Source organism: Numida meleagris, chromosome 25, assembly GCF_002078875.1.
Source record: "Numida meleagris isolate 19003 breed g44 Domestic line chromosome 25, NumMel1.0, whole genome shotgun sequence".
NCBI classification, from domain to species: Eukaryota; Metazoa; Chordata; class Aves; order Galliformes; family Numididae; genus Numida; species Numida meleagris.
In genome coordinates this window covers 3,416,744-3,429,038 of record NC_034433.1, presented here as the reverse complement: position 1 = coordinate 3,429,038, position 12,295 = coordinate 3,416,744, and the positions used below count along the sequence as shown (strand labels likewise).

At 53.4% G+C, this 12,295-nt stretch overlaps 1 protein-coding gene and 1 long non-coding RNA gene across 3 annotated transcripts; both read left to right on the top strand.

Moving 5' to 3' along the window:
* Nucleotides 9-10,426, top strand: FAM212B (family with sequence similarity 212 member B). 2 transcript variants are annotated; one of them, XM_021377419.1, is made up of 2 exons: nucleotides 9-166; nucleotides 8,612-10,426. In XM_021377419.1, exons 1-2 carry the CDS (start codon nucleotides 131-133, stop codon nucleotides 9,578-9,580), a joined length of 1,005 nt encoding a protein of 334 aa, XP_021233094.1. In that variant the 5' UTR covers nucleotides 9-130; the 3' UTR covers nucleotides 9,581-10,426. The 2 variants fall into 2 exon arrangements, with proteins under 2 accessions (XP_021233094.1, XP_021233093.1); XM_021377418.1 differs by lacking the exon at nucleotides 9-166 and adding an exon at nucleotides 179-593.
* On the top strand, nucleotides 593-1,434 carry LOC110388296. The gene is made up of 2 exons (XR_002432845.1): nucleotides 593-1,134; nucleotides 1,243-1,434. It is a non-coding gene; the product is annotated as an uncharacterized LOC110388296 (long non-coding RNA).

The following is a 12,295-nucleotide window of genomic DNA, read 5'->3' as shown; positions in this document are numbered from 1 at the left end:
CGGGCTGGGGCCGCCCCGCGGGGCGGGCAGCGCCGGGACCCCCCTCCCTTCTTCTCCCTTCTCCTCCCCTCCCCGCTGTGTGCAGGCGGAGCGCGGCGCGGCGCATGGAGGGGCAGCGCTGAGCCCGGCCATGGAGCACCACCTGCGGCGGCTGAAGCAGGAGCTGGTAGGGGGCAGCGGGCGGGGGGCGGCGGGGCTGGCTGCAGCCGGCAGGGCGAGGGGCGAGCGGGTGTTTTGAAAAGGAAAAGAAACGGCTGTCAGCGACGATGGGGAATCAAAGAAGCGTTTGTGGGAAGCCGCGATGAGAGTAAGTTCGCAGGAATCAAAATGATGTAAAGAGAGCGCGCAGTTGCCAGCCCTCAGAGGTTTGGAAAAATACCCCTACTTTAATAGGAAAGCCTTTGTCGTAAGTCAGCGCTGTTTTCTCGCTCGGGCTCGGGTTGTAACCTCGCTGCCAGAACTTGCTGGGGCTTGTCCGCGAGCCGGGGCATTGTTGGTGCGCGGGGCTTTGCTGGGGATGGAGCAGCGGGGAGAAGCGCAGCGTTACAGGAATCCTCCTCGGAGATTTGCCTGGGGAGTAATGCACCGTTCCGGTAAATAGATAACGAGAACAAAAGGGGAAGACAAGGCAAAACGGAACGGGTGGGTGAAGTTTCTGGTTTAGGAGTTCACAGGATGGTGATTTCAGCCGGTGTTTTTTGCTCGCTAAGAGTTTTGTACCAGGGGCTGACCCGCGGTGTTCCCATCCTTCCTGCGCTACAGGAAGCGATTCGTGTATAAGCAACACCGCGGAGTCAATACCGAGACGTGCCGAGCTGCAGCCGTGCTGCGGGCAGCACCGGAGCCTCAGCACATTGCAAGCTGGGAGATGTTAAAATCTGAGCAAGCTGGAAGGTGAGGTGGATAACATGAGCAGATTCCAAAGAATATGCCTAGAAGAAGGCCGCTAACCCTGTTTTTTTGTCTTCATAATAAAGGCGTCTCGTTCTCTGAGCGGCATTTTGTTAGCCAAATTATTGTCGCTTTGAAAACTTATTTCAGCCAGAGATCCCCAGCTCCGTGCTGCGGCCGTGCCGGGCTGCTCTGAAAGCGCTGCTGTCCGCAGCAATGCCAGTCAGCTGCGATTTACTGAAGGTAGGAGGTCTGTATTAATTAAAATGACTGTAAGTGATATCCTCAGCTTTTAAAAATCAATACTGTCAAGATAGCCTGGAATTAAAATAGATTAATGTTTCTTTAAAGACCGGCAAGCAGCGCAAGAGACAGCTGGGGCCATCTGCGCTGAATGGCGAGTGGGAACGGAGCCTCCTGACCCTGCCTTCCTGCCACTTTCTTCATTACGTGGCAGGTCATGCCTCTAGACACTAAATGCACCAGAACCAAGAATCGTGTGGGAAGGACTCGGTTTGTTTGCGCTGCAAAAAAAAAAAAAGAGACGACAGCTGCCCCCTGCGCAGCTAAATGGGAGCCTGGTTCCAGGGCATCGTCCTGAGTTCAGAACCAGGGATCTGCGGTGTGTGCAGGAGGAGATAGGGGCAGGGGAGGGGGTGCTGGGGGGGTGCTGCACCCCCAGAGGAGCCAGCCTTGCTGGGGCTGGGCAGCTCAGTGCAGAGGTGTGAGGCCTCCTGACCTGCAGGAGTTTGCTCCAGTTTCATCCATCGCTGCTGTTGGCTGGTTTTGAGGAGGTTTTTTGGTTTTTTGTTTTGTTTTGTTTTGTTTTTTTTTGAAATGAGCAGATGTTGGCCCCGCTCCCAGTTCACAAGGAAAGGTTATCTTCAAGTGCAACTCTATCCCCCATCAGTGTGGGATTCGAGGATTCCAGCTCTGATTTTTCTTTCTTTAGTTCCTGTTTTGTGTCTTAAGACCGTATTTAAGTGACCGTGTGCCTGGCTGAGGCTGCTGTGCCCGGGCATCCCAGCACAGCTGTGTGCTGAGCTCGCGCTGCGCTTTGCCAGACAGGGCACAGAGCAGCATGGGTCCGGGCATGCACACACCAGCCTCGGTGTCAGGCTCTGGGAATGTCCCCCCCAGGCCTCTCACAGCAGCTCCCGAAAGATAAATTTGGCCCCTTTCAGTCAATGAGGGCGCTCGTATTCCTGTTGCATGTTTTCCATTGTAAGCCGATAGTTTCTGGCATGTGTGGTGTCCCTTTGATTGGGATTCATTCAGAAGCTTCCACTCGCAGGCGCTGTGAAGCCAGGCGCGGCTCAGCTGACACAGCCATTCATCACAGCCACACGTGAGCCTGGCGTGGAGCCGCATCCATTCCTGACACCATGTCCTCATCCCAGCGCTGGCACCAACCTCGGGAGCAGCTCAGCACCCGCTGGGTCAGCTCACTGCCCCTCAGCCTCTGCGTGTAAGATACAGGGACCTCGTTCACCTCTTCTGGTTTGTAGGGCTGGCATGGAGTGCATCATCATGCTCTGCCACTCCTTCTGGCATCCGTCCTTCATATGGCAGTCATGAAACCTGCCACAGCACTTACGCAACTTCCATTAATGCAATTAAACTAAATACCAAAAGACTAGCAGCCAGACTCTGAGTCTGCAGAGATCTTCCTGAGGCAGAGAAATATCTCAGCTTTCTGAGTTGCTGAGTGTTATCTCTGTCGGCAGCAATGTACAGGCATTTAGCTGGGGCATGGGCAGCAACAACCAGCTGGGCACAGGGAAGGACACTGGCGTCTGGATGTCTGTCCATGGGAGGTGACGGCCTCAAGTCGTGCCAGGAGAGGTTCAGGTTGGATATTAAGAAACGTTTCTTCTTAGAAAGAGTCGTGATGCATTGGAACAGGCTGCCCAGGGAGGTGGTGGAGTCACCAAGAAAAGGGTGGATGTTACATGGAATGACACGGTCTAGAGCGGTCACAGGCGCGGGGTGATGGTTGCACTCGATGGCTTTAGTGGTCCTTCCAACCTTCATGTTTCTAAAGGTGCCCTGGTGGTGTCTGTGGTGCTGGGGTGGGGCTCTGCAGGGCTGCTCCTCTTTTCTGTCTGCAAGTGTCTCCTTCCTGTGGCACCGGGTGCTCTGTCAGTTCCTCCAGGTCAGCTTGGTCCTAAACTGATCCCAGTGCTGCAGCTGGATGGGTTTTCCAACTCTTCTTTGCTTCTTAGTTTTTCCCATCCCTGTAAATACTTCTCTACATGAAAAGCTTTGGGCGTCAGGCTTTCTGAGGTCCCGTGTTCCAAGCTGAGTGTGCAGTTGATACGGCACAGGAGGAAGGGATGCCGTCAGAGGGACCTTGACGAACTCGAAAGGTGGGTCCATGTGAACCTCACGAGGTTCAACAAAGCCAAGTGTGAGGTGTTGCACTTGGGTCGGGGCCATCCCAGATGTGTGTACAGACTGGGAGAACTCCTTGAGAGCAGCCCTGCCAAGAACATAAGGGTCCTGGTAGATGGAAAGCTGAACTGGAGCCAGCAGTATGCGGCCCTTCCGGAATTTCATTTGCACGTCTCATGCTGCAGATGGCATTACCTCTGTAAACTTTCTGACACAGAGATTGTTTGCGTTTTTACGTAGTAACATCAACACAGTACAGCCGGATTGGGATTTTCAGGCTCCTCCGCAATCAGAAGAATAAATCACTTGCCATATCTGGCTAGGGGCTGGTACGTCCATGGCACGGATATATCTTGCACTTGGGGTTTGCACGGCAGTCAAGTGAGGGGTCACAGCCAGGTTGGCCGGAGCTTCAGCTTGGATCTGAACACCTTCATCTTTTTTGGTCTTTCTGTTGTTTTTTTTTGGTGGTATTTTTTTCCTAGAAGAAGTATTAGGGTAGATATTTAAAACAAAAAATAAAAAAACAGCCTCTGATTTGAACTTCTGAATGTCCTCGTTTCACTTTCATTATAAATGCATCAAATTATTGAGTTTGATGGAGAGTCCGACTCCCTCCTTCTATTAATTTACACCCAGGTAGGCAGTGCTTCTTGCTATGAATATCTTACGGGAATAGAACATTTGTTCTGTGTGAAAATTACAACCAATTATTTTTTACAATCTCACGCTGGGTCCTATTCCGGTGACTGTGTCACACTGGAAGAGGATTCTCTGTTCCTTCGTTAGTGCTGTTCCAGAAGGAGCAGCCCTCGTGGCCTGCAGCAGGCGTCGGTGACGGGCACCAAGGGCTGGGGTCGTGGGCAGCAATGTCAGCAGGTGGAATCCCAGAGTTATTTGTGGCTTCCGAGAGCTCGGTCCCTTCCAGGCGGCCATTCCATCGCTGCTGGGGATGGCACTTGGGTGGTTAGGGCAGAATCCCTCCTTGGTGTTGCCTTGAGGGAGGGCACAAAGCTCAGCAGCAGATTTCCTATCGCATCCAACCTTGGGGAGAGAAAGACAGTCCTGTGCCTGGTCCTCTTGCTTCCAGGGAGGACTCCTGAAGACGATGGCGTTGGATTTTTGTATTTTTTAAATCACATCTGCACATATTCAGGAATGTTTATGATACCCCAGTGCAGGCAGACTGCTGGGCTGAAAACTGCCATTACAAACAGCAGCTGGAATTGAACGGAAAGAAGCAGGGTAAGGAAGACAGTTAACTAAGTGCTGTGAACCGTGTCTTCCACGGGTAACATCTGCTCGAGATCTGCTTAACCTACTGGGAAAACCTTTGGTAAAGTTTCAGCATCCTTCCTCTTTCAGATGCATGCTCACGGTTAACACCCTAATTTACTCTGGAAGGAAAAGAGGCTGAGAGGACTTGAAATGCTTGCAATGAAATTCAGGGGCAGGCGGAGCGCTGCAGGCCGTGGCATCCAGAGAGCAGAGCTGGAGGGAAGCTCCCCGCACCGTGCAGCACCGCGGACCTGAGCTGGGACACTTCCAGCTTGCTGAAGATTAATCACAGTGACCCAAAGAGAAACGGAAACGGTGTGATCAGCTCAGCACTTCTAAAATAATTTTGGTCTCCATTAGGTCACCCCCTCTAAATACCAATTGTTTCTGTCTGGTTCTGTTGCCTGTCAGCCCCTATTATTAAGAGCTGCGATTTGCCATGTGCTCTTTCCTGTCCTCTCGGCGATAGCTTCCTCCTGTTGCATTGCTTTTACCTCAGAGCTGGACATCTGTCTTCCTCCTCATTACACAGCCCTGCTCAGAGCTCTCCTGCCCCGGTTCCGCCTCAGCTGCAGCCCTGGGCAAGCGACTGCACGGGGGGACTGAGCGGACACTCGCTGGATTTAGATGCTAATAGGAAAACCTGCCTCCCCCAAATGAGTTTAAAAAGGAATCCGTGGGGTGGGGAGCAGCGACTGACATCTCCCTTGTTCGCACGTCTCAGGTATTTGGGTTTGAATTTGTTAAAGTGCCAGCGCGTGTGAGAGGGCTCCTTGGGGCGAGTTGTCTTCTTGCGGTGTTAATTAGTCAGGGAAGATTCGTTGATTTATAAGCTGTGTAAACCAGTTGTGGTCGCTCTGGGCGTAAAGCTCTTCCATGCCAATTTTTCAGGGAAATGCTCAGAAATAATGGATTTGGGGATGCAGTTTGAGGCATCCGGCTCTAACTGACGAATTTGAACACCCGTGAGCTGCTGTAGTTCCCATCTGTCTTTTGCTGGAAGCAGAGGTGAAGCTTTGCAGCCCCTTCCCTGCTCTCTCCAGCACGGGGCGATGGGTTGCTCCAGCAGCAGGCTGGGATTTGCAGCTCACAGGCACACAAGACAGAACATCTCCTGATGCCCACGGTGGCCGGGTTACGTAAAGCCACTTGCATAACCTCTGTGAGCGCAGTCAGGGGCTCGCTCTGTGCCAGGTGAGGGCTCGCTGGGGTTTGTGCCACGCTCACACTCTGTCTCGAGTTGCACTTCAGTTCCTTCCAGGTTGCTTAACCTCTCCCCGTGGCCAGCGCCGTGCTCTCTGTTCTGGGAGCGGCGTTCCTGCTGTCACTGCTTAAAGCCTGGAGAGCAGAGTGGGAACTTGGGAGAGGTGTGAGATCCTCTTGGCAGAGGGGAGGGAATGCTCTTACACACGAGGGAAGGAACTTTTCTCCCTGGAGTTCTTTCGCCAGGGTGCGTACTTTTAATTACCGCAGAGTAATTACAAGTGGCTGGAATCCAAGGCCCCGCAAACTGATCTGCAGTCGGTGACTTCACTTGGGCTGGGTTTCGTTCAAGGCTGATCCCACACCATGAGCAGCAGAAGACACTGCAGGCTTCTGTTGGACTGGGGTTTGTCATCTCTCCAGCTTCCACACCCTGAAGCTTCAGCAGCATTTGCAAGCAGAGTTAAAAGTCTCGAGGCCTTTGCAACCCTTTTGGTGAAAGTGGGATCAATTCCTTTTCCCAGGGGGGACACTGCAGCCATCCCCAAAATCAGCATCCAAACCTCAGCATCCTTCATGGGGGAGCATCTCTGTAGAGGGAAAGGGCAGCGCTGCTTTTCCAGGGGCTCACACTCCCCGGGCTGGTGCTGGCTCATTTGCTTGGGTTCACTTCCCAGCAATAGGGGAGGTGTTGGAACGGGGCTCTGGGGCTCAGACCCCGTCCTGGGGGGGGGGGGGGGGCCTACTCGCCGGCAATTTTTTTTCCTTCCTCTTTTCTCGTTTTTTTTTCTTTCGGGCCTGTCCCCCTTCATCTCAAAGCGGGAGCAGCAGGCAGTTTGCTCCCACGCAGCAGGAGGAGGGAGGCTGGTGGGAAGAAATCCGAGGGTTCTCCTCTCTGTNGGGGGGGGGGGGGATGAGTCCATCTGCGAGAAACGATCACGCGGATGACAAATGCTGCCCATGAAATATTAATGCTTAATAAAGCCTTGCCGAATGAGGCATGCATTGTAATGATACCACCCATCACGGGGGAGTTAATTGAATCAATGAGGTGAGCAGTGGAGCCGACCAGCATATGCTGGGGTTTGATCAGCCCAGTCATTACCAAGGACCCTTGTCACTCAGCGCCGCGGTGCCTGCAGGGGATTTGATGAGAGGCAGCCAATGGGGGGCCAGCCCAGCTCCAAATCCAGCTTTTTGCAAAGCCCCAGATAAAACAGACTTCCATTAATAAGGCGAGAAAGGTTAGGACGAGAAGCATTACAGCAAATCTGGAGAGGTAAGGTGATAGTTTCGTCTGAGGCTTGTAGAACATATGGCCTCAGCTTTTGTGCTGGTAACCCGAGAGCTGCTAGGCTGGAAGTGGGGCACTATTTGCATATCTGCAGAAGTAGAGGTTTGTTTGCTGGCGTTGAAAAATGGGATAGTTGGGGACACTTGATGGCATAATCGGGAGGGTAGGAGCTTCTCTGGGTCTTCACAGGCAGCGTGTTCGACCTGAGTGACGAGTGCATTTCTTGGGAGGGAGGCTTTGAAAAATCAGCGCAGTCTGCTGGCTCGGTTTTGGCTCTGGGTTGTGAAGTGCAGGCAGAGGTTGGTGGTCAGAAACTGGTGTGGAGCTTGCTGCTTTTGGGCTTGGGTTGTCACAGAGGAGCAAAGCTTTAGATGGCTGCTCTGGTGTAAAGCTCAGACCTGGGTGCAGAAATGGAAATAGAGCAAAGAATTGAATTCATTTAGCAAAAATGAAGGAGAGGCGAAAAGGTAAAGCTGGAGATGGTGAAGCTGAACAGAAGATACAGCTGTCCTTCTTCACCTTAAGCTTACAAGACCTATGGCTGCACAGAAAAAAAATGCAGTGAGCCTTTAAAAGAGTTTGTTTCTGACAGCGTAGGCTAAAGCTTTTCCTAGACAGCGCTAATCTCCTCTGCAAAACACCTTGCATGGATGCAACGTCTGCACCTCCAGCCCCGTCCCCTGCTGCTCTCCCTCTCCTTCCCATCCCCTCCCCTCAGTGGCAGCTGTTGGAAAGCGTCGCCCATTTGTTTTATGGCACAGCTCTGGGAATGTGATCCAGATCCTACCTAAAGAGAAAGCAACAGAGCAAAAGAAGACGGGAATGTAGAAGCTCCGAAAAAATGACTTGAGTTTTTCAAGCCTAACGTGGGAAGTTAATTCCTCGTAGCAAATTTCAGGGATGAGGCAGAGCTGCTGCTAATGTTCTTAGCGTGGGAATCCAAGGGGTTGCCGTCTTCCTGGAAATGAGTTTGGAGTTTGTTTGACGTTTCCTCCAAAATTTCAAGTGCGTTGACACTTCTTTGTCCTCCAGTGAGAAGTGCCTGTAAGGAGAGAATTCGGACCCGAATAGGTGTAATGTAGCAATGTGTGATCCTCGCTAGGATTTCATTTAGCGTGGCACTTTGGGTAAAGGAACAGTTCTCAGGGGAAGGCGCGGTCCCCTCATTATTCCCACTCCCGATTTCCGTTTGTTTGCTGCACAGCGAGGAGGGAACAAAAGCAGCAGCTCAGGCTCCAGCTGCGGGCGGCCGGGCTGCTCCCAGCTCCGCGCCTTGGGGCTCTGCCAGGCGATCCCTGCCATCTCCCAACGCTTTGTTTTTGTTGTCAGGTCAAAACACCCCACTTCTTCTGTCAGCTCCTCTTATTTCTGGAGGGTCCAGCTTATTTTTAAACGCTTTAAGAGCCCTGGGGAATTTGAGACGTATCCGATGGCCGTTCCGTGCAGCGTTCGGATGAGGGGAGGGCAGGGGAGGGAGCTCTGCTGCTTTTTGGGGCGGCGTTCCTGCTCTCGGCTCCCAGTCTCTGACCGGTGCCTGCTTCTTCCCCGCAGCTGTCCATGAAGGAGGTGGGCGACGGGCTGCACCAGCAGATGAACTGCATGATGGGCGCGCTGCAGGAGCTAAAGCTGCTCCAGGTCCAAGCAGCTCTGGAGCAGCTGGAGATCTCCGGGGGTCGAAGCCCCATCCCTGAGCAGCACCAGCGCTGCCGGGGCGGCACGGCGGGGCCGGAGGAGCGGCCGCAGGGCCGGGCAGGGGCTGGGGGCTGCAGCCCCTCATCCTTCACGTGCACTGTGCCACAGCCGGCATCTCACCGTCCCACCTCGCTCCCAGAAAGCGGCCACCTCGGAGTCATCCCCTCTTCCTCCTCCTCTTCCTCCTCCAGGAGCTCCTGCGGCCAGGACAGCTCCCGCACCAAGGGACCTTCCCCAGCTCCAGACAGAACAGAGCGTGCGCATCCCAGGACGTCTGAGCGCAGCAGCCAGGGCACGGCCGGGGGGTGGCCGGTGTGCGATGACAGCCGTGACTGGACGTCCTCCCTCATGTCCCAGAGCAGAAACCGGCAGCCCCTGGTCCTGGGGGATAACATCTTCGCAGACCTGGTTGGGAACTGGTTGGACCTGCCGGAGCTGGACAAGAAGGGGGAGAAGAGCGAAGCATCGCTGTCTGCTGGCAGGTCCCAGGAGCTCTGCAGGAAGTTCTCTCTCACAGCCAACATCTTCAAGAAGTTCCTGAGGAGCGTCCGGCCAGACCGGGATCGGCTTCTCAAGGAGAAGCCTTGCTGGCTGCCACCTGAAGACAAGCAGCCCGAGATTTCCAAGAGACCCAAAAAGACAAACAAACTCAAGGGGACTTTTTACTTCCCACTTCACGGCAACATCCAGAACCATCACAGCAAAGCGGAGAGGTGCCCAAAAGTGGAAAGCCATATCGAGAAACCTAAAATGGGCACCAAGAAAGTCCATGATACCATAGACTACACCCAGTCTGGGTTTGATATCAATACAGCTGTTTGGGTCTGAGTTGGTCGGTGCCCCAGGCTCCCCCAGGCATCTTCCCCACCGGGGGCTGAGGCCACGTGCTGTTCCCTGCCAGGACCGAGCAGGCAGAGGTCCCTGTGGAGTGAGCTGTGGCTTTGGCCATCAGCACACGGCATCTCTGCTGGCTCAGCCCCATGCAGAGTCCTCAGGGGCTGTCTGTGAAAACCATTGGCATCTTTGGCAGCGTTTGGGGTGAGCCAGCTCCCGGAGCCCGGCTCGTGACAGCAGATTCAGGTCACCTCGGGTTGAAACAGCTGCAGCACAAAGTTCACTGTGTGCGTGTGTGTATGAGTGTGCAAATATATATATAATTTTTTAAGAAAAATCTTCTCCTGCTTGCGTGCACTTAAAACTGGGTTACGAGCCTGGCAATTCCAACAGTGACCCCAGAGGACTTCTGTGAAAGGAAGGGAAATTCTGCATTCAGAAGACGGCAATACTCGGACGGTCGCCCAGCGCAGGTGTTGGATCCCAGCTCTGCTCGTTCCAGCTGTTTTTTCCACCCAAGCTGCATCTCCACTGCACCCACAGTGCACTCCTTCCCCTGCAGACAGAGCAGCAGGATGGGATCCTTGCTGGGATTGCTGTGGCATTGGCCACTTGCAGCAGCTTTGCCTCTTTCCCCGCTCTCTTCTCCCAGGGGTCACTCCGAGACGCAGCGTTGCCACGGATGTTTCTTGTTATCGTTGCACTGTGACACAATTTTGCAAGAGACCTTTGTTATCGTTTTGTTTCTTATGCTGTGGTGTACAAACCCCCGCCCTGAAAGAACCAAGTTCTTCAGCATCCCGCTCTCCAAGAGCAACCAATAAAGCAGCATCGTCCCTACACGGAGCGCTCTGTGTCGTGGTGCCAGTGTCCACCCCATGCGTGTCAGCCTCAGCCCCCCAACCCGAACCCCAACGTGGGGGCTTGGGGCTGGGGTCATGCATGTGCCTGCAGGTCCCATCCCACTGGGGACACGTCCTGAGGGGCTGCAGGGCTCAGTGCATGGCTGCGTGCCGTGGTGTTGGGTTGCAAAAACCTGTTCTGCTCACTCCAAGTTTAGGAGCGCGAGCAGCAGTGTTGTTTTTTCAAACGTGCAGCTCTAGTCCTCTGTCAGCTCCCTTGGACGCACAGGCCGGTGGAGCAGAGGCATGGAGGGAGAAATATTTTCCCCCTCAGAAATTAAATATAGGCACAAGGCAAGCCCTGCTTCTGCCCATACAAGGAGAGAAGAGCGGGTCAGCATCTGACAGCTCTGCTCAGCACTTTTTCAGGAACCTGAGTTGCAAGCAGCTTTTGTTTTCCTTCCTTACGGGCTTTAGGTCTGATTGTTTTGCCTCCCATTTCTCTGAGTGCTGAAAAGCTGCTTTTGAAGCCTTTTATTTAGCACTAACCCATCCTGTTTATTACAGACACACCCCCCCCCAGTCCCCCTCAGTCCTTTCCCACCAGCAAAGAGAAGGAGCTTCCTATAAGCAGCAAGAACACAAAACAGCAGAACGCAGCACAACAGCTCTTTCCGGCACCAACAACCAAATTCCCCCCTTTCCTTGGCTGTGCAGGCAGCTGACCCCACGCCCAGCGCTGCCCCTGCTGCATTTCTGCCCTCTCTGCCCCCTGAGTGTACCTCCAAAGGGAATTTTGCATTGCAATAGGATTTTCCGGGGTGTTCACAGTGACAACTTGAGTGTGATCCAGGCTTCAAACAGCCACTTGAAAATCGCAAGTCAGTGTAGCTGCATCTCCACGTTCTTGGGAGAAAAAGAATATATTTAATTAATATTCCTTAAGAGGCACTCAGACAATAAGGATATCAGCCGAGCCAGACGCCCTACCCCTTTTTGTCTCCGGAGCAGGATTTGCTAATAGATGGGGGGAGGATTTGTGAATTACCATTTCACTTCTCCAGGGACTTTTCCTGAAATGATAATGGCTTTTTCTCCTCTTTTTTCATGGAACTGCCATGAAATAGTTCCCCGTTATTAAGTATGAGACCTACCTAATTAGCACGATGACAGTCTTTAATGAGGTCCTAGCCGTGTTCTGCATCTTTGATAGGTGCGATTAATACCAAGCCCTGTGCAATAATTACAGAACCACGTTCCCCTGTGAACCTGCCCCGTGGAAGGCAGCGCTGGCAAATGAAGCTCGGGAGCTTGGATTTATTAGAAATCTCAATTCTTGGGGCGTGCAAAGCCCAGGGAGGATCAGACGCGCTGGAGTTAATTTGACACCAATAACATTCATTCAGACACGGGGGGTTAATGAGGCGGTGCCAAGGGTGGTCCTGTCCCTGTGCTCACTGGCGGCAGCAGCAACGCTGCCCAGCACTGCCCACTGATGCCATTGATGCCCATTGATGCCCATTGATGCCCATTGATGCCCAGCACCTCCCAGCGCTGCTCATGGATGCTGAGCACTGCCAATCACTGCCCACTGATGTCTGTTGATGGCCAGCACTACCCAACGCTGCCCATTGACTCCCACTGATGCCCAGCACTACCCATTGCTGCTCATCACTGCCCATTGATGCCCACTGCTGCCCAACACTTCCCAGTGCTGCCCATTGATGCCCAGATCTACCCAGCACTGTTCACCACTGCCTGTTGCTGCCTACTGACTCCCACTGCTGCCCATTGATGCCCAGCACTGCCCATTGCTGCCCATTGACTCCCATTGCTGCCCATTGATGCCCAGCACTGCCCATTGCTG

Coding starts and splice junctions, on each gene's coding strand:
- FAM212B (XM_021377419.1), top strand. CDS start 131: ATGGAGCACCACCTGCGGCGGCTGAAGCAGGAGCTG. Junction 167..8,611: donor GGCGGCTGAAGCAGGAGCTG/GTAGGGGGCAGC, acceptor TCTTCCCCGCAG/CTGTCCATGAAGGAGGTGGG.